At 56.5% G+C, this 27306-nt stretch overlaps 1 protein-coding gene across 1 annotated transcript; it reads right to left on the bottom strand.

Annotated features, from left to right (window-relative positions):
* Positions 1-691: 691 nt before the first annotated feature.
* On the bottom strand, positions 692-27306 carry WNT4 (Wnt family member 4). Its single transcript, XM_017519110.1, has 5 exons — positions 27016-27306; positions 12526-12761; positions 4706-4837; positions 4472-4614; positions 692-3788 (listed from the first exon to the last, which is right to left on the bottom strand). Exons 1-5 carry the CDS (start codon positions 27090-27092, stop codon positions 3321-3323), a joined length of 1056 nt encoding a protein of 351 aa, XP_017374599.1. The 5' UTR covers positions 27093-27306; the 3' UTR covers positions 692-3320.

Here is a 27306-nt window from a genome sequence, read left to right as displayed (position 1 = left end):
ATTCTTCACAAATTCATATATACCCCTGATGTCCTGAAAGCACTTTCCTTTAGCCCTTCACCCCGCTAAACTTTTGGAAAGCTGAGCACACAGCAGCCTATCCATTCCCCAGCTGGTGTGAATTTGCTTGCAGCGGGGGTGGGGGACAGGCCACCGCCTGCCTTGGTAAGAATGAGGACTTCACTCAGAATGGAGGTTCCTGAGAAGCCACCCTGGATCTCCCTCTCAGCAGCGAGTTCCCTTGGCTGTGGCTTTAGACTTGAGTTATATGAAGTTTTCCACCCAGACTCCTTATTCTAACTGGGTTCTAATCCTGGCGTTTACCTGTAAGCCACAGGCCTTGGATTCCCATGTTGCAGGACAGAAACTAAATCCTTTTCCATCGTCCCCTACCTCCCTGTCAGTACCCAGTTTACCAGGCCCTCTGCTCCACATCAACACTCCTGAAAGATCTGACCAGGCCAAGGTTTAAGTAGCTGGTCATGATGCAGTGAAAGGTACATGAAGAAGCCTTTGTGTGTTAAAAGGGAAGTTTCAGAAGCCATGCAGGCGGGCCTTTGTGGCCCTCAAACCACCTATTAACAAGGCAAAGGGGCCCCTATATAAAGAATTTGCTACTATTTATCTGCTATCCTCATGTCCTTCTCCAAGTCTCTTCTCCCTATTCTATAAAAAAAAGTCACTGTCACAATTGCAAGATAAAGAAATAATCATTTTATCATGCATCAGACTATGTCATGAGGACATCACAATGGCAAAGAGCCTAGTAGAAAAACTGGAGGATGGTGGGGCAGCAGAATGGGCTAGCAGCATCCAGAGCTGGGGTTGGTCTAGCCCTAGGCCTAAGGACATCACCTTTGCCTTGGCATGAGAGGAGAGGGGTTTGGGCAGGATGTGGACCCTCTGGCCAATTTCCAGGCCATGGTGGGGCAAAGAGGGGGTGGATTATGTAAGGGTTGTACCAGTTCCCCCAGGACTGTTTGGAGCTGGGCATGTCCAAAGAAGCTCCTTTTCCTGTGGCTGTGGATTCCTTTGACCTCTGTAGCACTGGTGGCGGTCAGCTTGGGCAGTGGTTCCTAGAATCTGATCTGATTAACCTAGGCTGCAACCTTCAGAACCCCAGGAGGATCTGCTTTAGGAGCTTCCTGGCAGGTGAAAAGGGCAGTTCCCATCATATCAGCATCCAGCCTGGACCTACTGTTCCTTGGATGGGGAGAGTGGCTCAGCTCTTGTCTCTGGGAGGGAAGCGGTCCTCACTTCCCTTTTTCTGGGTCTGGCCTCTGCTAGTGAGGGTTAGTATTTTTTCTGTGCTTAGTGGACAGCTGAACAGCTAGCCAGAGGAGCAGTGGACCTAGCTGGGCAGCTGTGGTGACAGTTGGCCCAGCTTTTCATCCACATCAGAGCTGGCCTGCCCCAAGATTATCCCCACATTTGAATGTGGCTCCACACCTCACTTGGTTTTGGCTTCCTCCTTGTATGGACAGTGAGCAGAGATCTTGGCTGGGGGCCAAAGGTGTTGACCCTGTCTTTGTGAGGGAGCCAACACTAGGAGGCACAAACCACAATGCCTGGAGAAAAGTTTCTGCAGGCTGGAGCCCATATGCCGAATCTCGGGTATTGAATTCAGCCACTGAACACAGGAGCCAAGAGCTTGGAATATGGGAACCCCAAATGGGATCACAGAGCACAAGATTTCAGACCTGAAACTTAGAGCCCCAGTGTGGGGGCAGTCTGGAAACTGGGCTGACTGGGCTGACAGCAAGTTCCTCTGCTGACTGGGAGCCCATCTGAGAAGTAGCCGGGTCAGGGGCAAGGTTCTGCTCCTTGCATGTCCTGCTCACAAGCCTGGGCTGGGCTCCTGATGGTTTGGCGGTTGCACAGGGTCAGGCCCGGGTTGCTGGTGCTGTTTCTTGGGAAATCTTGCAGTACCCATGGTACCTGGGACCCCAGGGACCCAGAGGTGCTGGGGATGGGTACACTGCTGAGACCTCACTGTCAGCCTTCCGGCTATTCACGTCTTCTCTCAAAGCCTGTTCTGCCCTCAGGAACCATGTGGGCTCCAGCTCAGCTTGTGGTCTCTGGCTCCTGCTGCTTCCCTGCCCCTTTTCCTCTAGCCAAAACCCCCCTGCCCCAGGCTCAGACCCAAGAAGACCTGCAGTTTCTCTGCCTCCGTGTATAAGAACCAAGGAGGAGTCTTGGCTGGAGGACTCTCCTGGTTCTGCCTCTCCATCCAGCTTGCTTTGAGGTCTGGTGAGCATTGCCCTGTCTGCTGTCAGATGGGCACTAGCATTCCTGTTTTGTCTGCTTCCCAAGACTGTTGTGGCCATCAAGTGAGGTGGCCTGTATAGGGCCACCTAGAACACATAGTATTTGCTCAATAAATTGTGTTGAGTAGGATAATGGGAGAGGACTTTACTGCACAGCCCTTTCTTTCCTCCCTCTCTCTCTCTCGTGTGTGTGTGTGTGTGTGTGTGTGTGTGTGTGTGTGTGGTTTCCATTTTCAGTTGCATGGATGAACAGCACTGTGATAGGTGACTCAGAGGCATACTGCAAAGGCACAGCCAGGATCCCTGGTCCAGGATGGCAGCCTATATGCCTGCTTGGGTGGGTCTGAGGAGTGATGAAGTTTCCCCCACCTAGGGGGCACGCTGGGGCAGGCTGGACTCTAGGGTGGGACTTCAGCCTTCTCTTGCCCTCACCTCCCTCCTCTTGCCTGGAACGGCCCACAGAGATCGAACCGCTAGCTGCCCATGTGAGGGTGGAAATGAACGTGGTGCCCTTGACTGGTATTTGCTTATTCCCTTTCTCAGGGCATTTGAGAGACATGGTTTCTAGGCCTAAGCTGCCAGGAGTCTGTGTGTGTATGGGTGCTGGAGAGTTGAGAGTTTTTTTTCCAGAGGGTGTGACTTCCATCAGATGGTACCTATTTTCCCTGCCATAAGGCCCCCTCTTCCCCGATGACACGGTCAGTAGCTATGTGGTGGTAATACTCCTTGTTACTCCACCGTAAGTCTGCAAGTAGAAAAATGGACACAGATAACAACTGAGTGTTCAGTGGCAGCCACATGCGGGCAGCCAGAGGCACGAGCAAGGTCCCTTTGGTCAGTGGCAGCCACAAAGGCCCAGGCTTTGGGGAGGCCCTGGTTGGTGCCCTTGGGGTCGCCTGCCTGGTTTCGGCAATAAATAACATGAAGACCCAAAAACCAAACCAAAACAAAAAATACAACCAGTATCTCTTGGGGTAGGTGGTGGGAGACTGTTTAAATTATGGGCCTTCCCTGGGCCACTAGGTGGTTGCTGGCGCAGGGCTAGGCAGGCGGTCATCGGCACGTGTGCAGCTCCACGAGCCGCTGGCACTGCCGGCACTTGACGAAGCAGCACCAGTGGAATTTGCAGCTGCAGCGTTCAGCCAGCTCCACCTGCGTCGTGTGGAAGCCACGGCCGCAGCACAGCAGCTCACAGCCGTCGATGGCCTTGGATGTCTTGTTGCACGTGCGGCCTCTCGTGCCCAGCACGCCGCTGCGCATGTCCTGCTCGCAGAAGTCAGGGCTGGGCTCCAAGTACACCAGGTCCTCATCTGTGTGTGGCTTGAACTGTGCGTTGCGTGGCACCAGCGCCCTGGAGGAGCCCACGCGGCGCGGCTCCACCTCAGTGGCACCATCAAACTTCTCCTTCAGTGCGTGACCCACCTGGCGGAAGGGTGGCACGGCTCGCCAGCACGTCTTCACCTCACAGGAGCCTGACACCCCGTGGCACTTGCACTCCACCCGCATGTGTGTCAGGATGGCCTATGGGAGAGAGGAGGGGAGAGGGGCCATCAGGAGATGCAGGGGAGGGGTCTTGGAGGCTGACAGCGGAGAGTTGAGGTCCCTGGGGCTGACGCTGCAGTCAGATTTGCTGTCGTGCTTCGTCTTACGAATTCTGTGGGACTGGGCTGCTAAGCAGTGTTGGGACAGGTGAATTAGGTACTGCCCCTGCAGTTGGGACACTGGGAATTGATGAAAGAGAAGCACTAAGGATGGTGTCCTACCAACAGTGAGTGACAGGTTCTGGATGGGGAGAGCACTGCTGCATTTGCCCTCCACAGGAACCTTGGGGAGCAGGCATTGGTAGGCAGGTGGCATTGCAGTTAGATACACCATCTTCGTGGTGATGGAGAGAGGTTCACGTCCTAGTTCTGTGCTTCTTTGGGGAGTGAGTATGTGTGAGAGACAAGGATGGACATACATGTGCATATGTGTGTGGAGGGGGCACATGTATGGAGGGGGCCACTTACCCTGTTCTGTAATACCTGACCACCTGTCTGTGCCCTCACCTGGCCTGTCCTGAACCCCACTGGCCTATAGAAGGTGCCAGGTGCTGGCAAGAGCCTGCAGAAATGTTTTCTGGGTGGCCGTGTGGGTGGGAGAGTGTGTGGGGCCCTGCCCGCGCTATCCCTGCCCCACTGCTGGTGCGGGTAGTGCCACACTACCTTCCTGCCGGCCTCATTGTTGTGAAGGTTCATGAGGGCTCTGCTGGACGAGGCCCCCTTGCTTCTCTCCCGCACATCCACAAATGACTGTGAGAAGGCCACACCGTAGGCGATGTTGTCAGAGCATCCTGACCACTGGAAGCCTGGGGTGTGGCGGGCACAGAGAGGGCTGGGGTGAGCAAGGGCCAAGGCCAAAACTGCCGCCCTCCCACTCTGACCACCTCCTGTACCTACCCTCTGGGCTGACCCCGTGCACTGTCCGGTCACAGCCGCACTTCTCCAGCTCCCCACTGCTGCACGCCCGCGTCACCGCAAAGGCCACACCTGCCGAAGAGATGGCGTACACGAAGGCCGCCTCCCGAGTGCCTGTGGGAGGCAGAGGGAGGGCAGAGCTGGGTCCCAGGGCTCCTCCCTGCACCCTCCTTTGTAGAAGGGGAGGGGTACATGAGGCCTCCTGCATGCTGGAGGCTAGGAGGGAGCAAGACAGGCAGAAATTGTGTGCTAGGCACCCCACGGCGCCGGTTCTTATCACACAAATAGCTGGATCTGCTTTCTTAACCAGGCAAGGCTTAGGGCTCTTCACACGTGAGGATCCTGTCATCCTCACAACCACCCAGGAGGCCAGTACTATTGCCATCTCCATTTAAACAGAGAGGCTCATTGGCTTTTCCGAGGCCACTGAACCAGCCGACAGTCTGGCTTCAGAGCCTGTGTTCCCAGCTCCTGTGGAAAGCTGTTCTTACTCCCTCCCCAGAAGGTTTGTGAAGGTTTGTGAAGGTTTATGGAAGACCAGACAGGCTGGGAGAGGTGAACTGGCTTGCCAAGGCTACAGGTAGGAAGAAGGACTGGACTATAATACCCAGGTCTGGCTTCCTTTCCCCAGCTGGCCCCACTGGGCTCTGAGGAGTCACCCCACCTTATGATCCTGCCCATTCCTCAGACTGGGCCTGTTTCTGAAAACGTCTTCATTTCTTAGAGTAAACGTAGTAACAATAGCCTCTACATAACCCCTGACCCCTACTGTGGCTAATTAGGAGCTACCTATTATGCATAAGCTCTCCACCCCTGGGGGCTTCATTTTATCCCATTTTATAGATGGAGAAATGGAGGATGAGTGGGGGAAGGGATTTGGTCCCAGTCACCCAGCCAGAGTACCACGGAACCAAGACTCAAGCACGCGTCTGTCTGCCTCTGCCCCATGACTTCTCAGTGATTCTATTTTGGTGCCGGCCCTCGTCCGCTGCCTGAATGGATGTTTTTATCCTAAGAACTGTGCCTCGGGGGTGTAGCTGTTGTGGACTTTCTTTCTAGGGGTGGGAGACACTGTGTGAGCTGGAGTATGCGTGGCTCGCTGGGTGTGTGACCAGACAGCAGGCCATGCTCCCCTCCTGGACCCTGTGAGGAAGGCCTCTGTGTGCTGTGACTGTCCTTCTGTCTCTTGCCGGAGTGTCTGTGTCCGCAGGAGCGGAGGGGGAAGGCTTTGGCCCCATGGTTGGCAATTACCTCTGTGACACCCAGGCCTGTGCTCTTGGCTGCCCCAGGGAGCAGTCACCATGGTCAGATGGAAACAATCACCTTCTCTGTGCCCGTCTGTGGACAGAGGTAGTAGAGGCTGAGCACTGGGGTAGAAGGCAGCTCAGTCCCCGACCACTCAGGACGCTCTGTTCTTGGTTCGGCCTTGAGCCGGCGATAGTGCCCACCACCCACTCTCCACTGCCCGCTCTCCGCCCTGGCTTGGCCATTTTGGGCCAGTGTTGGGGGGCTTGGCTGGAGCAATGGAGCCTCGACAGCCTGAAACGGAGTCTTCTGCAAGTTAATCGAGGTTAATAGCAGGATCATGTTGGTTGGTTTTATGCTGTGGCCGCCCAAAGAGAGACAACTTCAGTTTCTGGTATTTCTGGTATTTCCAGGCCTGAACCAGCACAAATCTTTGCCCCAAAGATCAAGGGGGAAGGGAACTCAAAGAAGGAGATGGGGCTGGCTGATGAGACTGGCGGGTCGCCTCAGCCTGGCCTCGCATGGTTCTTCCTCCTCTGCTGGTCTTGGCTCCCAGGCCGCTCCGGCCCAACCCCAGCTCCAGGCTGATCTCCCCTGTGTACTGGTGGTCCCTGGGGTGCAGGGCCCCCAGGGAGGTTGCTCAGAGAGACCTCTGCCTCATTCCCCAAACCAACATTCATCCACTGAGACTCCAGGTTCTTTTTGCCCTGGCCTCAGGAGCAAGAACACTGCAGTTTTCTCAGCTTGGGATGAGCCTGACAGAAGAGATTCTGGAAGGAAGATAATAATGAGCTAAAGCTTATAGGCAGCTTACCATGTGCTGGGCCCTGTCTAAGCACTTTACATATATTATATACCTGTCCTAACAACCCTATGAAGTAGATACTTTCATTTTTCTTTGACAGATGAGAAAACTGAGGCACTGAGTGGTGAAGCAACTTGTCCAACAACACCCAGCCAGGAAGTGGTGGAGCTAGAATTTGAACCCAGGCAGCCAGACTCCAGCGCTTTCAAACTTGACATTATTCTGCCTCCCAGAGCCCCTGAGCCCCTGGGAGTACACATGCAGTTAATTCCACCTCCCACATATGGAGCCAAGAAGGGCTTCCTTAGGGTCCCCTCCCACCACCAAACTTCACATGCTGTAGGACAAGCCCAATTCCTTCGGTGGGTTTTTTACTGGGGGATGGTGAGCAGTTGGCCTCTGGGCTCAGCACAGGAGGCCCTAGAAAGTCTGGAAGGTGTGGGCAAGCATCCGTGCCCCTAAAGCTGACGGTGGCTCTTCCACCTAGTGGAGGCTCCTCCACTAGCCTTCTCCACCTAGTCCTGGCTTCCAGCCCTTGGACTCCAGTGTGGTGGCCCTTCCCAGCTCCTCACCTCTGCCCAGGTGCCCAGGCTGGAGCCCTGCTTGCTCCAGGAGGATCTGGCAGAGCACTCTCCCAGGGGCCACTCAGACGTAGAGAAAGACCTATGGTCCACCTGGGCAGGTAGCAGCAGGGGTTCCCTAGCAAGGTGGCAGATTCTGTGCCCTGGCCAGGGGCTTTCCAAGGAAGGAAGGCAATCCTCACCTGGTCCTTTCCTGGGCCAGCGTAAGGCAGAACTCTCTGGTGTTCTTCCTTTTTCATACGGCCATTTGCCCCTTCCCATACCCAGCTCCTTTCTTCCACTGTTTCTTCTTCCCAGAGCATCCCCAGCCCCTGACATCACAGGTCTAAATACTTGTGTGTCCTCTGGGTCCAGCCTCAATGCCACCTTTTCCAAGGTGCTAAGGCTGCACTGCCTGGGAATTCAGTTATCCTGTAGATCCAGTAACAGCCACTCTTTCTGAGGGCCTGCTATGTGCTGCCTAAGGCTCATGACAGTCAGTAATCAGTTCTCTACAGCTCTGCTCTATAGAAGAAAAGCTGAGGCTTGGTGGCTTGCCCTCGGTCCCTCAGGTAGTAAATGGCCAAGTAGGGATTGGAACTAAGGCTTGTGGGACTCAGCCTGTGCTCTTTAGAGCATATCACTAGTGAAGTCTTTCCCAGATATGGGAGAAGGAAGGGTGTTTGAGCTGTTTGGAGAACTGGCTAAGGCTGAATTGGACTGGCAATGAAGCCATAGGCTTGCTGATCCCCTGGGTGCCAGGGCCGGTATCTTGATGGAGGTGAGGCCCAGCTGGAGTCTTGGGGAGGTGGGGCAGGACAGGCACTGTTTCCCAGGATAACCTTATCCCCCATTCTTCAACCTCTATCCCTGCCCAGCCTGTGTTTCCAGTTCCCTTTACTCTCTTAGATGTGCAAAACCCCAGCTTTTCTTGAAACCACCTCTAGGAAGCTTTTTTGGATTTAAGAGACAACATAGGATAAGGGAAACAGCAAAGGTTTCAGAGGCAAAGTTGTACTGGATTCTCACTAGCAGTGTGACCTTTCTTTCTGAGCCTTCCTGAGTTGAGTGTTCTGGGGATAATGCCACCGCAGCAGGCCAGACCTCACACCTCTCTCTCCCTGCCCCATGTGTCAGAATCAGGATGTCACCAGCTTTATCTTCTAATTGTCTTGTGTGTGTCGGGCCACTGGAGCCTCAAGGCATTCCAGTCTGGGATTGTCTCTGGGGTACCCTCTCCCCAGATCTTCTGTAACTTATGGCATCAAAAGGCTGGCCACAGAGGTCACGCAGGAGAAAAAATGTTCAACCCATTATTGGGTCCAGTGTGATGCCAATATTGAGGACAAAGGTGAGAGTGCAGGTGTTAGTGAGGCACACCCAGGACTGCAGAGCATTTGCTTCTTAGGTCTACGTGGTGCCATACTCAGGAAGGTATCCTAGATGGTTTAGACATGGGGAATGGACACACAGGCCTGGGTTTGGACCCTCACTTTGCTATGGCCAGCGTACCACATGGCCTCCCAGCCATAGCAGTCAGAGCCTGAAGGGGCCTCAGAATTCATCACATCCCTCATCTCAGGACAGGGACTTGCTCAAGGTCGTAGAATGAGACATGGTAGACGCAGAGGAGGCCCGGTGCTGTCTGCAGATGGAGGAGAGCAGGAGAAGGGGAGTTTTTACTGCTTTTCCTACCTCTCCCATCCTGCCCAGGCCAGCCCACCCGGAGGCCCCACACACGTTTGCCAGGCCCTGTAGCCTCTCTCCCACCCTCACACCCTTTGGTTCAATGGGTATTTATTGGTTTATTTGATATTTATCAGTTCATCCAGTGTTTAATGATTCATTGAATATCAGTTACCTTTTATGTGCAGGGCCTGCTCATTTAATATTTTAATAGGCCTTGGGATTAAGAAGTGACTAAAACACAGAGGCCAGCCCACATCCAGCCCTGAATACCTGCTCAGCCAAGAACCACTGATCCCCGCACTCCCAGCCATGCCAGATGCCATCTTTACCAAATTTTTGGTAGATTTTCAGCCTAGAACACACAGTTTTGCCCCAAATTACACACCTGCCTCACCGTTCTTTATTAGTTCACTGTCCTCTTTGCCTCCAGGCCAGGAGCAGGGGAGGCTGAGACCTGGGGCAGTGCTGGCAGTGGGACCCCCCCCAGCCCTGAGCCCTGAGGGGGTCAGTTAGCCCTTCCTAATCTCCCTGATCCTCACAGGAATCCTAGGAGGCTGGTCCTGGGGTTGTCAAGGGGGACACTGAGACTTAGAGAGGGCACAGACCTGGCTCAGAATCTCCCAGCCAAGAGTTGGCAGTCCCAGGGCTGGGGGTGTTCCCACCCTCTGCTTGCCGAGTCTCCTCTCTCAGCTGTGATGTGGGAGAACAGGACTATAAACTCACAGTGTCACAAGGGTGACCTGATGCAACAGCACACGATAGGCCCTCAACAAATGGGGGCTCCTTCTCACCTCTGAGTCCCCATGGGGGCTGGTCTGGTCTGTTAGCTCTGTCTTCCATGTCTGATGCCACGACCCAGCCAGGCCACTCATGTATGCAGGCTCCAGCCATGTCCCTAGTCCTGAGGGCTGGGCATGTGAGTGAGGCCCACTTACACTGGCTGCTGCAGGTGACAGCAGCTGGTGACGGGAGGCGCCCTTCTTAGGTGAGGGTCTACACGCAGTGCTTGCCATGCATGAAGTCACTGTATCTCCGTGACAGCCTGATGAGGTGGGTCTGCGTGTGGTTTTGGTGCCAGGCAAGGACACTGATGCTCAGGGGAGTACAGTCACTTGTCTAGGGTTGTGCTTGTCCATGCCCTTCCTCCATCTGCCTCACCAGCCAATCCCTGGACCTTCTGAGAGCAGGGCTTCCTCTTGGACCTCAGGAGGGACAAGCCTCTTTTCCTCTTAGTCAGTAGAGACAAATTAAGAAGCTTCTAAGAAGAATTTTACTAGGGAAGAAAACAAAAAATGCAAAAAGGAGGAGTTTGATGAGTGAGCAGAGCTCAGCCTCTTCCTCCAAGTACGACTGGCACCTGCTGGGTGTGACTGGCCTAGTCTCGGCACCTTGACATGTCCCTCTCCAAAGGGGATTGGACGTTTGACTCCACCACTCAGACTTCAGTCCAGAGCAGGTGACACCCAGCCCTAGTAGGAATATCAGCGTCCCTCAGAACTTGCTGAGCCCGTGCTGGGTGCCCCCTTGGTTCCTCCACCACAGGTAAGGAGAGCTTTTTTCTGGGTCCCGAGTACCCATGATGGCTTCAGGCCAGCATTGCCCCAGGCTTCTCCCTTCCTTGCTCCTTTGAGTCCTCGACCTCGACCTGCTTTCTGTCATTAGATGGCATCCACTGTCTCCTCCATGCCAGGCTTTGCCACATGCTGAGAAACAAGTCAATGAGGCCTTTGAAGGGCTCAAGTCCTAGTGATGAGGAATGGAGTTGGGTGAGGAGATGCACATTTCAATCTAAAAGGTGTGCTAGAAGCAGTGTGAACACAAGTGGTTTAGACAAAAATGTGTGTATATCTCTCTAAATAGAGAATAACAAAGCAAATGGGTGGAAGTGTCAGCTGTTGGTGAATTTAGTGAAGAGGGTATAGGAACTCCTTGTACTACTTTTGCAACTCTTCTGTAAGTTTGAAATTATGATTAAAACAAATCACACAGAAGAACAAAGAGCTTTGGAACCCAGAAGGGAGAGCTGAGAAGGTGTTGCAGAGGAGGGAACTGCTGAGCCCTCAGGAAGGGGCTTGGGCATTTGGGGTAGAGGGCGTTGCATGTAGAAAGGGAGATGGGGAGAGTGACAGCCTGCCATACGAAATCTGCCAGTCTATCCACCGATCTGTCCAAGACACACCTACTGTGTGCAAGGGCTTCCCAGGCTCAGGGGCTGCCGTTTGAGGCTGGTTCTGGGGCCCCATCGACCAGGCAGCTCAGGGCCCCTGGAGGCAGCACTGCCATCCTGGGAAATCCTCCACTGCCAGGCTGCTTGCTGGGTCTCTGTTGCTTTTCCAGAGCAGCGATGTTCAGCAATGCCAAACGAGATCATGCCTTTTGGCCCCTGCCAGCTCCTAGGAGAATGGCTTCCAAATTTCTATCACAGTTGGTTTCCAGCAACATCCAAATGGTTTGCCACAAGCCCAGCAGCCCGGGCCGTCCAGGACCACAGGTGCCAGGAGAAGGGTTGGCCCAGGCAACCCCTTCCTGCTGCCTGAGCAAGTCAAAGGGCCCTGTCGATGGCTAGTGGCTCGGTAGTGTCAGATTCATGCTCAGTAAGTAGAAAAAGGGGCCCATGGTTTAGAGTACTTCCTCGAGGGCAGGGGCTTGGCCAGTGGCTTCTGGAGGAGACTTCCAGCTCCACAGAATGTGCTCTATGCCCTGGCCCCACTGATTTTGGCTTCATGCTGTCTCATATGTCTGGTCTCAGCTGAGGGCCAACCTCCTCAGGGAACCCTTCCCTGAGCATCCCAGCCCCAGCCAGGGTGATGTCCACACTGTGCTCCCACAGGCTCCCCTGGCCCTTTGATCACAGCGTTTCCTTATCGAGGGTAAGACCACAGACCTTGGAGCGGGACTGCCAGGGGTTAGGTCCTGGCTCTGCCACCTTCTAGTTCTATGACCTCAGGGAAGCTACCTAACCTCCATGTGCCTCTGTTTCTGCTCATCCCTGTATCTCCGGCCTGGCCATGCTAGAGGTGCACAATAGGGTTGGTCAGATGTACCAAGGAATGGGATGGGCCCAAGTGCTGGGGTGGGAAGAGCCCTGGGCCAGGGGTTCAGAGCCTCAGGTCTGAGCCCTGACTGCTCCTCTCCCTCTGAGGAGCCTTGGGCAAGTCAGTCCTGTACACTGTCCGAGTCTCAGTTTCTTCCTTCATCATCTGCTTACACTTCCAGGAGGCCAGCTCTCTCGGAAACACTGCATGCTTTTGAGTGCTGCACCAGCACAGAGCTGCCGCCTCTTCCGATGGCCCCTGTCCCACATGTGCCTCCCGCCTGGATCGTCCTCCTGTCCCTGGGTCCCCAACGCTCTGTGTCCTTTATGCCCTCACTTGGGCCCTGTGCTGGTTTTGCTTCAGAACTGACCTGTAATAGTCCTGCTGCTCACGAGCATCTCATCTCCTGCCTGGGACCACGCCCTGGCACCACAGGCTCCCCTGCAGCCCCGCACACCCTTCTCTCACCTTGCGTCACCACCTTGCCGAAGACGGGCAGGGATTCAAGTGTGGAGCAGTTCCAGCGCCGGTTCCGGAACTGGTACTGGCACTCCTCAATGGCCAGTTGGGCACCGCGGCGCACGGAGTCCATGACTTCCAGGTTCCGCTTGCACATCTGCACCTGCCTCTGGATCAGGCCCTTGAGTTTCTCGCACGTCTCCTCCTCTGAGATGCTCCCCACTGATGACAGCTTAGCCAGGTACCTGGGGAGAGGGTGGCATGCGATGCAGAGCCCACCTCCTCATCTTTCCCGGCCCAGGACCAGGCCTGTGCTCGTCCCAGTGACTGGGCCTGGCTGCTGACTTCTCTCTGGATCCAGTTATAGCCCTCTTGCCCAGCTCTAGGGGCACCAAGGGAGTGGAGATGCTGTCTTCCACTAAAGCCCTGTATCTCAAGTCAGGTAAAGCAGGCAGCAGCAGTGGGAGGGAAGCTGACTGAGTCCCTGCGGGATCCCTCTCTGCCCTGGTGGCCCTGTGCCACTGTCTGTGCCAGGACCTTACCCCAGACCTGGCTGTGGGCTTCAACTGTTTCCTGCCGAGATGCCCTCTAGCTAGGAGGCTGGAGCTGCTGTTTGCCCAGGGTCTCTCTTTGCCTGCCTGAGGCAGGAACCCCAGTGACCCTGGCCTACCTTCTGGCCACAACACCAAGATCCTTACTGCCAGCCACATCCTCGGACCACCAGATGGAGACCAGTGTCATTGCTGCAGCCCTTTGGAGGTGGGACAATGAGGGCAGTGACGGGCTAGGGTCCCGTGGTAGTCAGGATATGAGTGGTGATGGCGAGAGTGGGCTGTGGGGGAAAGAAAAGCAAGCGCAGCGTGCTCTCCCCTCTGCCCCTTGAGTTTCTATTCTGTGGAGATGGGGCAGCGATGGCTACTCCTCAGAGGGTTATTGCAAGGATCACGATCTCGATGAGAGGAGTTCTGTGAAGGTGCTCCAGGACCAGGCACAGGCGGGAGGAGGGGCCGTGAGAGTTTCGATTTCAGTGGAGGATGAAAGCACCATGGTTATAGGTCACCTCCTGAGTGCCGCGCACCGTGGCTGCACTTCGCCCTGTTGCATCCTCACCCCAAATCTATGAGGTGATCATTATGCCCATTTCATGGATTCTATTTTTTTTTTTTTTTTTTTGAGACAGAGTTTTGCTCTTGTTGCCCAGGCTGGAGTGCAATGGCACGATCTCAGCTCACTGAAACCTCCATCTCCTAGGTTCAAGTGATTCCCGTGCCTCAGCCTCCCAAGTAGCTGGGATTACAGAACATGTGCCACCACGCCCAGATAATTTTGTGTTTTTAGTAGAGACAGGGTTTCTCCACGTTTATCAGGCTGGTCTCGAATTCCCAACCTCAGGTGATCTGCTCACCCCCGTCTCCCAAAGTGCTGGGATTACAGACATGAGCCACCATGCCTGGTCCATTTTATGGATTCTAAAATGAAGGCCAAGAGGGTGACAGGCCCAAGGTGACACAGATAGCAAGTGCCGGAACTGAGCTTCAAGCCCCTTCAAACTCATAGGTCTTTCTCCTGCCTGTCCTCCTCAGTGGCATTCAAGGGGCCTGGAAAGGCCCTGTCCCCTGGGATCTGGGACAGGAGGTAAAGGGACCTGGAGCAAGGCATGAAAGTGCCATTGGGATGGGAGCTGGGGAAGGGCCCTGTGAGGGAGAAGCTGTACCCGCTCATGAGGGAAGGGGAGCTTGCATTAACTGAGCACTTAAGTGTCAGGTCTTGTTCAGAGACGTGGTGACTGGCTCAAGGTCACCCAGCTCTAAGGGCAGACCTGGATTAGAGCTCGGGTCTGGACAACCCAGAGGTTGTACCCTAACCATTGCCCCTCAGCCTGCCCTACCCTTCGCCCCAGTGTCCCCAGCCAGGGCCAAGTGCTCATATTAGGTGCATAAGAGGCAGCCCGTGAGAGAGGAGAGCCGAGTGGTGACTCTGGAAGTCCCCCTTTCCCATCTGATGCATCTGATCACTTCCAGGGGCAAGGCTGCCTTCCAGGTTCTTGGAGGAGCAACAGAATGCAGAGAATCACACCTAAGGAATATTCCCTAACAGGGGATCTGGCCCAGATCCCTCGTTTTACAGGTGGGCACACTGAGGCCCAGAGATGGAGCGGGGAGCCTTCCCATGCCTCTTAGTAGGAACCTCCAGGCTTGGCTCTACCTTTAGCCTCAGCCACACAGAATGAAGGCTCTGGAAAAAGAGTGAGCGTCTTGAGCCAGGCCTCCCCCAGGGCTTGCTCAGCAAACCGAGTCTCCCAAGGGTCGGGGGTTTTCTAGGGGTGGCAGTGAAGAAGATGTTGCATCTTATCAAGGAATCTGCACCAATGTCTTGTTTGAAGAAGGATAAAGGGAAGGTCACTGTTCTCTGGGCCTCGGTTTCCTCATCTGTAATAAGAGAAGGGACCACTGGTTCTGTCTGAGTCAAACAACTGCTTTGCTATCTGGAGCAGGAGGGATCTGTGTGTCAGAGACGGCCTGACACTGGTCTGAGGCAACGAGGCAGGAAGTTGCTATTTGTTTGCCGAATGAGGGAATGAGTGAATGGTGAGCAAATAGAAAAGTATACAGAAAGACCTATTTATGGGTAGTTTTTCTGATGATAAGTATAGCTAACTTTTATGGAACTTAGGACTGGGCTAAGGACTTTACATTATTGCATTTAATCCTCTCAGAAAGCCAACCAATTCCCATTTGAAAGAGGAGGTAACTGAGGTGCACACAGGTTACATAATTTGCCTCATGTGCAGGACCACATGGCCACTGAGGTTGAGCTGGACTTGAACCTGGCGTTTGCCTGGCTTCACAGCCTTGGGTAGAGACGGTATTGGCCCACAGACTATAATTGACACCAGGGCCAGAGGCTGCTGGAAGCTGGGTTTGTTCAACCCAAAGATGCTAGCCAGGGTACAGTTGGGGGTCGTCTCCCCATCCCTGGAGGTTTGCAGGCAGCAGCTAAGTTTAATTGTCAGCTATGTGGATCAGACCAAGCAATGGTTCTTGCATCTGGCTGTGCATCAGAAACGTGTGCAGGGGTTGTAGAAAGTGGACGTGCCTGGGCCCCAGCCCCGGCGGGGGTTGGTGGGCATCTGAGGTTTTAATATGCCTCAGGTGCAGCTGGGAGGCACTGGCCTGGAGAGCAGTCTGGGTAGGTATGGGTGATGTTTCCTCAGCCATAGGGAGCTCTGACTCAGGGATGCCACTCTCCTCCTCACTGTGGCATCGATCCCCAGCGTGTTTCCTTTTCCCCGTGGCTGTGGCATCTGGGCCTGGCTTTCCTTATCTGTAAATGGAGATAACAGTTCTCACCCAGAGGGTGCTGAGAGGAATGCCCATGATCTGTTGTGTGATGCACCTGGCTGTCAGGTACATTGTAGGTGCCAGGTAATTGTGGGGGCAAATGCGCAGCATGGGGCAAGTGCAAAGTGGTCTCAGGTCGAGGAAGGCCAACCTCCCCACCCCCTGCATTCCTGGTCTCCCAGGGGCCTCCCCATCCCTCCTTCCTCTCTACCAGGTGCAGCCCAAGGGATGCACAGAATGGTGTTGTCCTGACCAGCCCCAGGCAGGAGCCTGGAGCCCCTCAGAGGGAAGGGAAGGGCAGGAAGGGGGCTGAGAGGCAGCAGAGGCTGTATCTGGAGGCGGAGAGCCCTGCCTGTGTGCTCCCCTGCCTCTGCCCAGCCCTGAGTCGCCTGTGAGCCAGTCCCACCTGTTGCTCTTGGCCTGCAGGGGGCGCCAAGAGCCCGGCTACTGGCGGTGGGCCAGGTCCCCGTTCAGGAGGCCACAGGTGTCCTTTGCTGGGGGGACAAGGAATTGAGCCTGATGTTGGATCCTTTCCTGCTCAGACCCAGGCTTGGCCTCTTAGAGAAGGGTGGGGGCCCTGTTTGTGATGTGGGGGCACAGAGCTGGCCCATCCCCAACTCAGCCTCTGCTCCTGCCGCTTGCAGCCAAGGAAGCTGCGTCTGGCTGTGCTGGTGCTTGGCCTCTAGTCAAGGGAGGCACCCCAGGGCAGGGGTTCTCTGGGCAGGGATAGCAGCCCCCACCCACCATGACCTTGGGCAAGTCTCTGCCATACTTGGAGCCTGTCTCCTCATGGGTACAGTAAACCGGGGGGTCCATATGGCCTTTCCCACTGTCAGAGTCGGTGGGCCTCCTTCTGCTGGCAGGGTAGGGTGTGGCCAGGACTCAGGGGCCTGCTCACCCCATGCCAGGCTGATAGATGTGTCTCTTGCCATTGAACAAGTAGTGAGATGGACCAGGGCAGGGGAGTCACCCCACATCCCCCCACCCAGGCTCAGAACGCAGCAAGGGGAGACAGGCTGAATGACAGTCACAGGGGCTTCGGGTGAGCTGCTGGGCTGCCGTGGCCATGAGTCACTGGGCCAGCTTCCAGGAAGGAGCTGAGCAACCTCTTCCGTTGGCACCAGTGCCCACCCCCAGCCCCTGCCTTCATCTGGCACAGCAGCTGTCCCCTTCCGTACACATGGGGCCCAGCACCACCCCTGCCCCTGTTCCCCCAGACCCCAGGGTCTCGCCTGGGCAGGGCTGGGTGCCAGCGCTGGAAATGGAACTGGGCACTGGCTCTAGAGAGTGAGAATCCCAGGCATTACAGGCCCTCATCCACAATGTTTCTGCTTGCCCGCTTCAGTATCCAGCTAGTGTCTGGTCCCATTTTACAGATGAGCAAACTGAGGCTACAGAGACAAAGCAACCTGCTCAAAGTTCCATAGCTAGAGCTGTGAGCTGCAGTGCAAACCTAGCTCCGACTCTCAACCTTCTTTCCTCTGTACCTGGCTGTGGATCTGCCTCATTTACCTGCTGAGGGGGCTAACACCACCCTTGGTGCCTCGCACAGGGCATGGTGCATAGAAGGTGTTTAATGAATGTTTGCAGAAAGGATGGAGGGCTCTATTCTGACGGGGTTCCCTCTGTTTGCTTCCTGGCAGACTGCTCAGGATCGGGGAGGATAGGGATGAAGGAGGAATGTGGGAGTTGCCGTGGTCTTTTGGTCTGCTGAGGGCTTGGAGAGCCATCAGAGCAAGGCCTGATTAGTCCTGGATGCCTCAGGAATCCCCGTCCAGCACCCCAGGGTGGCTCAATCCCAGAGACATGTGTGCCATCCGCTGACCCTGGAGCCGGGCCAGGCTCAAACATGGAGTGCACCAGCCCTTTCTAGGGGTGACAGAGAGCCAGGGCATGATGGGTGGGCCAGGGCAGGCTGTGCAAGGCCTTGGCCATCCCAGAGGCTTCTCCTGTCCTGGATGAAGTGCCCCAATTTAGGCTCCTTCCTGCCACCGAGGAGTACAGGCTTAGCAATTTGCCGCCTGCTGCCCTGGCCACCCAGGACTCTAGCCGTGGCTCTGCCGTTGATCAGGTTACCCCACCAGCCCAGGCCACCCCTGCTGCCGCTACTAGCCAGCTCATGCCCTGATCTTCTCCAGCGAGGGCTACAGGTCCTGCAGGCTCCTCCCAGGAGGCCCTCCCCGAGCCCGGCCCGTGCCTATAGCCTGCAAGGCTGGAGGGCCCTTGCCCTGCCAGGGAGATCAGATCCTCTCAGCCACCTGCTGTTTTCATTAGAAACTAAAATTAGCTGGGCTTGTCCCAAGCTTTTCCAGGTTTGCTTGCTTTTTTAAAAAAATATACAAATTCCTAGAGGAAAATCTGCACCTCTGCAATTCCTCCCGGCTCTTACTCTGTGAGTCAAGAGGAAAGGGGACGGGAAATAGCTGGAGCGTTTGGGAGGCCAAGCAGATCAGTGTCCTGGTGGCCCTGCGGGTGTCCAGGTGGGGGCTGGGACGCCAGCCCAGGCCTCTCTGCCCCCTCCCTTTGGCCTCCCTGCCTGCCTGGGCCACATTTAGAGCCTCCTCAGGAGCGGTCGTGCCTGCGATACCAGGGAGGAAGGAGGCCAAGTGGGTGGGAGGGGGAGCCGGAAGAAAACAGAGTGGCCGCTGAACAGAGCTGCCTTGGGGGATGCAGGCCAGTAGGGGCAAAAGTGACCCCGGTCCCCATCCAGGACTGTGTTCTTAGGGGGATGGCACCTGATTTCCAAGATCCTCACCATGCTCCCCACTCACTTTTAGATCTTTGAACGTTTCTACAACCACAGTCTTAGTATCCTACTGTCCTCCCCTCACGGTGCTCTAGCCCCAGGGACCCTTGGCCTTCGCCGTGGCAGGCGGTGCAGTAAGGACACGCACCAGGGACTCCTGGGTCCAAATCTCATCCTCGTGTTGCTTGAAGCAAGTTAGTGAACGTCTCTGAGCCTCAGCCTGCTCATCTGTAAAATGGGGAGACTGGGATTCCTGTGCCCAGGAGGCCTAAATGAATGAAATGTGCTTGCAGGAGATGCTCATCTCTGCTGTAGCATTGTTCTAGCAGCAGCATCAAGATGCTCACTGCCACTGGGGCCGTCACCACCCGTCCCGTAGCCTCTCCTGGTTCCTCCCGCTGCCCCTCTGCCGCACCCACGACCAGACCTGGGCTGGCTTCCGCTCATTTGAGTGTTTTTTTTGCTTGGCTCTCTCGGCCCTCTTAGACCTGGGTTCCCGATCTTTTTCAGCCGATTGTGCCTGAGAGGTAGGGCGTGCTCCCCCGGGGTACAGTGAATGACCTTGGCAGCCATCCCGGTGGCAGGTTTTTGACAGTCTCCAGATGAGGTCTGCAGAGTTCGAGAGTGTGTTTCCTGGCGACCGTCAGACCCTGTGAGGCTGGGGAGTGTGAGAGACGGGCAGAGTGGGTGGTGCTGCTAGGACGTCAAAAGCTGGGACGGCGGGGTGAGGGCAGGGACAGAGTGTGTCCAGCATAAGCTCAGGAGTATCAAGGGGACTTGGAAACCATTTGTAGGCATAACAGAGTGGATGCGTGCGACCTTCACTCATGCCCTGCCATCGGGAGTCACGGGCCTCAGTATGTCCTTAGTGCAACAGCGCAGGGCTGGCGTGGCAGGTGTCTTCCCCTCCATTTTGCCGACGAGGAAACAGAAGCTCAGAGAAGCATGTGTCTGAGGCCATACAGCCTGCAGTGGAAGGTTAGGATTTGAAAACAGGTCACTCTGGCTCCTAAGCCAAAGAGGACCCAGAGTACTGAGGCATGACGTTTGGCAGTCAACAGACAGTGGCCTGAGGGAGGAGGCCTGATTCTTCCCGTGACGGGTCTTTCTAGAGCCCATGTCCTTTCTGAACTAGAGCGAGGTGTCTGGGCTGTGTTCAGGAGTAAGGGGTGCTGGGGACAGAGGTCTGGGTGGTTATGGGGCTGGCGGGAGAGTGTTGAGGGCTGTGGTCTCTGGAGCTGTTGGGGCCTTGGAAGGTTGCTGCCCCTGGTCCAGCACCTCTAGAGGGGCAGGCTTTGGAGACAGTCATGATGGTTTGCAGGGCACTGGGCCCTGCCTTCACCCCTCAGCTTTAGCATGGTCTCAGGGCTGTCAAGGCCCAGGCCAGGTTCTTTTGGCCCAAGTGCATTTCCTCAGGTGGAGAGAGATAGCGGCCTCCCCTGGAGCCTGAGCCTCACCGCCAGTGTGCCCTGCTCCGCATTCCCTCTTTCCTGTCTCCTGGGACCCTTCACTCGCATCTTCCATCATTGGAAACCTCAGTGTCCTCATTGTCTGACTCCTGATTTCCCAATTCCCATTACTTCCAGTATCCTGGTACCCCAGCCCCCTACATTTCACTCCTGAGGGCTCTGTGTCCCCCACTTCCTGTTTGGGAGCCCCACCCCATTTCCCATCTCACTGTGTGTGTTCTCAGAGCGCTGGTGTATGCGTTCGCATGAAGTAGCCACTTGGATAGGAGCTTGAATGGCCCCAGAGCTCCGTCAGGTGAGAACTTCCATTCTCTCCCCAAGGCCGGTGTGTTGCTAGGGGGAGTGGGCGTCAAATTGAAGGCTGGCTTGACCTTACCTTGTCCCTCGATCAGCAGACCCACCTAACCCATGTCCCCAGAACCTTTCATGTCCTGTGGCCACTGAGCCATTGAACTGTCCTCCCTGCTGGGCTGAGGGAACCTAGGGTGGGGAAAGAGGAGGGACAGGTGAAACCCCAGGTGAACTGTTGAGAGCCAGTGCTGCGTCCTGGAGTGAGGCGCCCGGTTTCCAGAGAGTTCTTTGGCTTTAGGGGATCCCTTCCAAAGGCCCAGTCCTGGGAGAGCCCATGGCTGGACCCCCTACTCCCACCCCCACCAGGGCAGGCAGGAAACCTTGGTGTGGCTCATCCCCCAAGCAGAGAATAACTGGCTAGGGTGACAGGGCTGTGGGGCTGCTTCTAGCGGCTGTGGGAACAGCTCTGGGAGCCCTGGGATAGAGTTCTACCACCTCCATGCTGTACTGCCCTAAGTGCACAGCACAGGCCCTAAGTGCACAGCACAGGCCCTGAGTGCCCAGCACAGGCCCTGAGGTGGGGAAGCGCTCGACGTGTTTGCATGGGGGCATCCCAGGCCATCCCTGGCATGAAGCCTCCCCAAGGGGGTTGAGCCGAGAATCCCCAAGAACCCCCTCACTCTGATGCCTCGAAGCTTGGGGTACCAGAACAGCTGGGCACCCAACTAAGGAGGGGCTACTCTGCAGTCTCCAGCCCTTGGGGAAGGGTCTCTGGTGCCCAATCCTGGGATTTCAGGGCTCTTGTGTGAACAGAGTGAGAAATAGGATCTGAAGGGACCGTTCAGAGTCACCGCAGGGAAGGGCCCCCAGGCCGGTCAGCATTCCCGCTGTTCTAATGGGCCTCTCCCAAGATACATGTGAGCTGTCGGAGGCTCCTTTCCCCTGAAGGATGCATCCCTTCCTCCTCCCACCTCCCTCCCTCTCTCTCCTCAGACCAGGTCCCCTCCTCTGCGGGGTCTGACTTGGCAGGGAACCTTCAGAACACAGTTTGGTTTCAGTTTGCCAGGACATGGGGGAGGGGGAGCTGGTGGGGTCACGGCAGGGAGCGAGCCTTCCCGAGGTTGGCTGAATCACAGAAGATGCAGTTCAGGACTCAGAGATAAAACCTGGCAACTCCTGTGGAAATCTGGAGAGCAACCCTGGGGTCGCAGCTCTGCCTGCAGCTGCGCCTGCTCCATGCAGTGGAGAGGTGACTGGAGGGCCCACGGCAGGCATCTGTCACCCCACACATAGCTCCCTGGCCAATCTGCGCCCCACTGGCTCAGCCTAAGCCCCTCTTCCCAGAGGCAGAAGCGAGAGGAGGAGCCTTGTAAATACTCAGCTTTCCGAGTGCACCCACAGGGCCTAAGTTGGGCGAGTTTCAACAGGTTTGGGGAGCACTGTCTTGTCAGATGCTTGCTGTGTTGCTCAATTGCTAATCCAGGGTTGAGGGAAGAAAGTCAAACTGTAGCAGACAGCTGGGTCGTGACTGCTGCCTGAGCCACCCCCCCCCCCCCCCGGCGGAGTCTGGTCCTGGGGCGCTGCAGTGCTGGGGGAAAAACCCTCAACCTGGCTCTCAGGGTCTGTCCCAGCCCAGGGGTGAGGGGCAGAGCAGCAGATCTGAGGGGCAACAATCTCACTTCCTGCCACCCACCTCTGTGCTTTTTAGTATCCCCCGAGCCTTGGGGCAGTGGAGCAGAGCCTTCCTCCTACTCCAGGCCTTTGAAGATGGGCTACCATTGGACAACAGCTGGGAACCCTCTGGGAACAAGCCTGCCTTCCATTCATCCATCAAAGATGGCTGAGCACCTAGTGCCTGGCAGGCACGTGCCAGGCACTGTGAGATATTCAGAGGTGTTTATGTCACAGCCACGGCCTCCAGATGTTTATAACCGTGTAGAAGCAGTAAAGAAACCACACTATTAGACTGGAGTTATATATAATATGAAATGGTGCTATAGGCAGGGGATGAAAACCATAAAATCTGGACATGTGAGAGCAATTCCAGTCCTGCTTCTGATTTGCAGAATGACCCTGGGGAAGTCACTGCCCGTCTCGGCCTCTGAAGTGGAGCTGAGAGCAATATTCACTCCTCTCCTCCGAAAGCGGTCGTGGTGAGGCGTGGAGGGGAGGGTGTGTGGTTCAAATAGGGTAATCGGTTGGGAAAGGTCTTTGTAGACCATTGATTCTTAATGGGGGGATGATTTTGCACCCCCATCCCCTAGGGGACATTTGGCAAAATCTACAGACATTTTGTGTTGTCACCTGGAGGGATGCTACTGGCTATCTAGCTGGTAAGGGTCAGGAATGCTGCCAAATATCCTACAATGCACAGAAAAGACCCACACAGAAGTATCCAGTCCCAAATATCAGTGATGTGGAGGTTGAGAAAGCCTGGTGTGAACTGTAAGGTGCAGTGAGCGTGTTTGTGATTGCAATTCACTGCCCAGAGCCATGGAGGAGCTCTAAGGAGATGGACTTCTGACTATTTAGAGGGGAGAGAGGGATCTTTTAAAGCTGAGAATCAGGGGGACACTTCCTGGGGGAGATGGGCCACATCTGTACTTGTGTGGCTGGCACTGCACATCTAGGCTGGCTGTGTCCCGTCCCTGCCCCAGGGAGTTGTGCCCAGAGTGCTGGACTCCACCTACGGCCAAGGGAGATGTAAAAGGCCCCCTGCCCCCCGGGCAAGCAGGCTTAGGGGAGCTTGGCCCAAAGTCGCACACCGGTGGGGACTCAGAGCCAGTGAAGCGCATGATGCCTCCTTCATCTCTCCCAGGGCACTGAAAGGTGCCCCCAGCAGCAACTCCTCTGGCGGGCAAGATGGGCCTGTGAGCCAGGCTAGGTTTCCCTGACTCTGGGAAGCTCCTGCAGGCACCCTTGTTGAGCAAGGGGGTTGCAGCCTAAGATCCTATCTGTGTGAGATCAGTGGATCTGGGTGGGACAGTCTGGGATAAACAGAGCTTGGGAGCAGCAGCTTGAAGACTTGTTTCCTCCACCACCCCTATCCATAGGGACATGGCCCTGCAGCTCCCCAACAGCAGCCCTTGGTTCCAGCAGCTGGCATGGCTGCCATTTCCATCAGTGTGGCTGGCCCCATGCCAGCTTGCTACATGCATGGGCTGACTCTTCTCAACCACCTTCGTGCACCATTTGGATCAGTGGGAACCATTTTACAGATAAGAAACCGGAGGCTCAGAGAGGTTGAGTAACCTGTCCAGGGTCAATCAGCTTCGCAGGGCAGAACTCAGTTGGATCTCGAAGACCTGCTTCTTGGCCATACCACTGGCCTGTCTCACCCATGGGAGTGCAGCATGGGCTCCCATCCCTCACCCGTGGGATTCTGCTAGAACCCTGCTACCCCACTACCTTCCTCTGAGAGATCTGCAATCCTGAAACCTTAGCTTATTTATTCCCTAACCCTCCCCAGCACTTGCATTTGGGGTTCAGAACAATCTGCTGAGGACTGTGGCCCAGTGGGAGGAAGGGGCCACCCAATATGTGGCCCAGAGCTGGGACTGGAACCCAGTGTCCTGACTCCCGGCACAGCCTCAGTGCAGGGAAGAGGGGACATTCAGAAACATTTCTGAGCTCAGGTCCATGGCAGGGCAGCCTCCTTGAGGGCAGAGTCCCAGCCTTCCCCCAGGGACTCTGTATCCGGCCCTCCCTCAGGGGTGGGAGCTGTCACAAGCTGTCAGCCGGCTCCTCTGGGTGCCAGACAGGAGAGTCTAATCAATAGCTCCCAGCTTCTCGGGGCCTGCCCAGGCTTCAGGCTGCCCTCCCAGCTCCAAGCTCCATCCTGTCCAACATCTGCATGCGGCGGGACACCTGGCCTCCTCACCAGGCCACCCGCTCTTCCGAGACAACAGATAGCCTTGGCTCTTGCCACTGGCCAGCAGACCCACCCTGGACTGAAGCCTGACTCCAGGGATTGGGAGGGGAGCTGAACCCAGACCTTGCCCCGTGGCAGGTGCTGTCCGCTCTCCTCTTGCGGCCAGGATTCCTCATGCCTCACACTTGAAAGGACGCAGTGCCAGCCACCATGCCTGCAGGGGCACCTGCCTGCCCGAGCTTTTCCTTCTAGAGGCAGCTTTTCAGTCGGACACCTCTGCCGTTTACCAGCTGGGTGACTTGGGCAGTTACCTCTACGATCCCCAGCCTTCTTGTCTGTAACGGCATTGAAACGTTGTTGGGATTTAGATCATGCGGTAGGAGTCATTATAATAATTATTACTGTCGTGATCCTACGGTTTCAGACCAAGTCCCTCTTTGCCTGCTTGGGCTCACACTCAGTTCTTTCCTCTGACAGCCACAGAGCATGCGCCCTGTTCCACCCATTTGTGGTTTTATCATGTCTCTCTACCTAGACTCTAGGCTTGTGGGAGGCCAGGCTGTGACATCCATTTCCCCCAGCGCTGCCGTCCGTGGCCAGCTGATGGTTTGATGGAGGCTGATAAATATCGGACCCAACCTTGGTGTGTGCCCAGGGTCTTCTCCTTTATAGCCTCTCTGGTTTGGGAGGGTCCTGGGAAGGCCCTTGTTCCTCTTGCCTTGGGCAGAGCAGAGAGACCCTTGGCTTGAAGCCGGGGGTGGAGCAGGAGTGAGCTGGGTCATCCAGAGACCTGCTTCGTGGCAACCTGAACCATCACCGTTGCAGAGAACAGGTTTGCCAACCTCTCTTCTCCTCCTAGGCCGCCCCTCCTCACCCCACGCCCAACGGCACAGTCAGGAGAACTGAGTTGTTGGAATTCCCCATGGTTCGTGTGATCCAAAGCCAGGGCTGCCTTCCTGGCTGGGATTCTGGGGGTGAACATGGGTGAAGGTGAGTGGTGATGCCACCCGGGCCATGCTGGCTGCGGTTTGGGGCAGCTTCAGGGAAGGGGGTATAAGGCCACTGCCTGGGAGCCAGAACACTTGGGTTCAGTGCTTAGCTCTGAGTTTGGGCAAGTAGCTTCCCCTCCCTAGGCCTCAGTTTCCTCATCTGTAAAATGAGTCGAAGACCAGATGCTCCGGAATGACTTTCCACTGCAGATGTCGCTGTCTTCCATGCAGGCCTGGGCCAGACGTTTGGACTGCCACTTTTTTTTTCTTTGCTTTTTTGTATCTCTGGTGGTGCTGGGCAGGTGGGACCCAGTTCTTGCTCCTTCTGATGCTCAGATCTGTTTTGGAGACCCCGGCTCTGAACGCATGCATTCAAGAACCAGCTCCAGGGACCCCCAGGGTCCTCCAAGTCCAAATCAGCTCCCTCCCCAGCTCTGCGACCCAGGCAGCATTCAGGGGGGTGGCCTGCAGGGGGGCAGTGGGAGAAGGTGGTGGTGCCCTGGTTTCTGTACACTCTGCCACTGCTCCTGAAGTGTTAATCAAATTAAGGCTCCAAGAAAAACAAAAGCTCCGCAGCCACTTCGGGCTGCCTTAGAGTTTGCTCTCGGAACAGCTGGGAGAATTCCACATCACCTCCGTCCCCCAAGCCCTGGGTGGCTCTGACCCCAGCAAACACGCTCCTTCCAGCCTGGAGGGCTCCGGCTGGCCACAATGACCTCATAGCAACAGCCATTGGACACTCGGGGCAATTTCATGGGAGATATTTGTTCTTTGGTCTTGATGCAGAGAGAATTTTTCCTCTCTCCCTGTCTCCATGGAAACCCCAGCTACACTGTTGGCGATCCCCCTTCCCACCCCATGCTTTTCAGATCAATATTGGAGCTTGGCTCCCCACTGGCTGCCCACAGCGGATGGTGGCAGAGCTCTGAGCAGGAGGAACTGGGGCCAGGGTCAAGCGTGGGACATGGGGAACCGTCTCTGAGCGGGGATGAACTGAGTGCAGGTCCTCTTGCTCCCTGTCCACCCACTCACTGGAGCTCATCCCTTTAGCTCCCTTCCCCCCAGCAAACCTTCCACCCCTACCCAGGGAGCGCCCTGAGCGCACAGACCCAGTCAAGGAGAAACAGACAGGTCAGCAGCGGTTACCACCCCTTCCTCCTTAGGCGAGACTCGGGGAGGTGGGGGCCGTTATCTTCTTTAAGGTCTGGACGGAGTTTCTTCCTGCCCCAGGGAAAAACCAAGGCCCCGGGCCCTGAGAGACCAGGCGTCCCAGTCCCTTCCTTCTGTCTCCGGCCCCCGCCCCGCAAGCAGAAACAGGTCCCTGCACGCCTCCAGCCCAGCCCGCAGTGCGGCGCAGCTCGGCGCGGGGAGCTCGCTCCGGACTTCTCGGGATTAACCTGCTATTATGTCCCGGAGCCCTTCCCTGCAATGGGCTTCCACGGCGACCTGACAGCCCGGCTGAGCTGCACCCCGCGCCCCGCGCCCCTCCCAGGCCACCACCCTGCGTTCGCACCCCTGGCGCCCTCGAGCGCCCCGAGCCGCCTATGGGTGCCACCGGACGCTGCCGCCGCCACCCCTGCCGCCTCTGCGCAGGGAGCCGGACCCCGGCAGGAGGGGACCCCAGGTGTGCAGAGGGAGGTTGGGGTCGTGGCGGCGGCAGCGGAGCAAGCGAGCCTCAGGTCCCGCGGCGGAGACACCTGCCGGGCGCCCAGCGTCCGCTGCCCCGCGCCGCCTGGCACCGGCCGCTGCCCCCAGGGCCTGCCCCGCCCCGCCCCGCCCCGGCCCGACTTACAGCCAGTTGCTCGCGGCGGCCGAGAAGACGGCGAAGACGAGGAGGCGCAGCGAACGCAGGCACGAGCGGGGACTCATGGTGCCGCCGCGGGCGCCCGGCCCGGGGCAGCGGCTGCGGCCGCGGGGGGCCTCCCGTCGGGGCGGCAGGTGGGCGCCCGCGGGCCGGCTGGGGTGCGGCGCTGGGCGCGGGCCGGGGCGCGCGCGGCGGGGCTTTGCCTCCGTGTGTCTGCCGGCCGCCTGCCCGCTGCTGCGCCCGCTGCCCAGCGCGGACCAGACTGTCAGCGCCGCCCCA

Source organism: Cebus imitator, unplaced genomic scaffold, assembly GCF_001604975.1.
Source record: "Cebus imitator isolate Cc_AM_T3 unplaced genomic scaffold, Cebus_imitator-1.0 Scaffold728, whole genome shotgun sequence".
NCBI lineage: Eukaryota > Metazoa > Chordata > Mammalia > Primates > Cebidae > Cebus > Cebus imitator.
The sequence above is the reverse complement of the archived record's forward strand: the minus strand, read 5'-3'. Positions and strand labels throughout refer to the sequence as shown.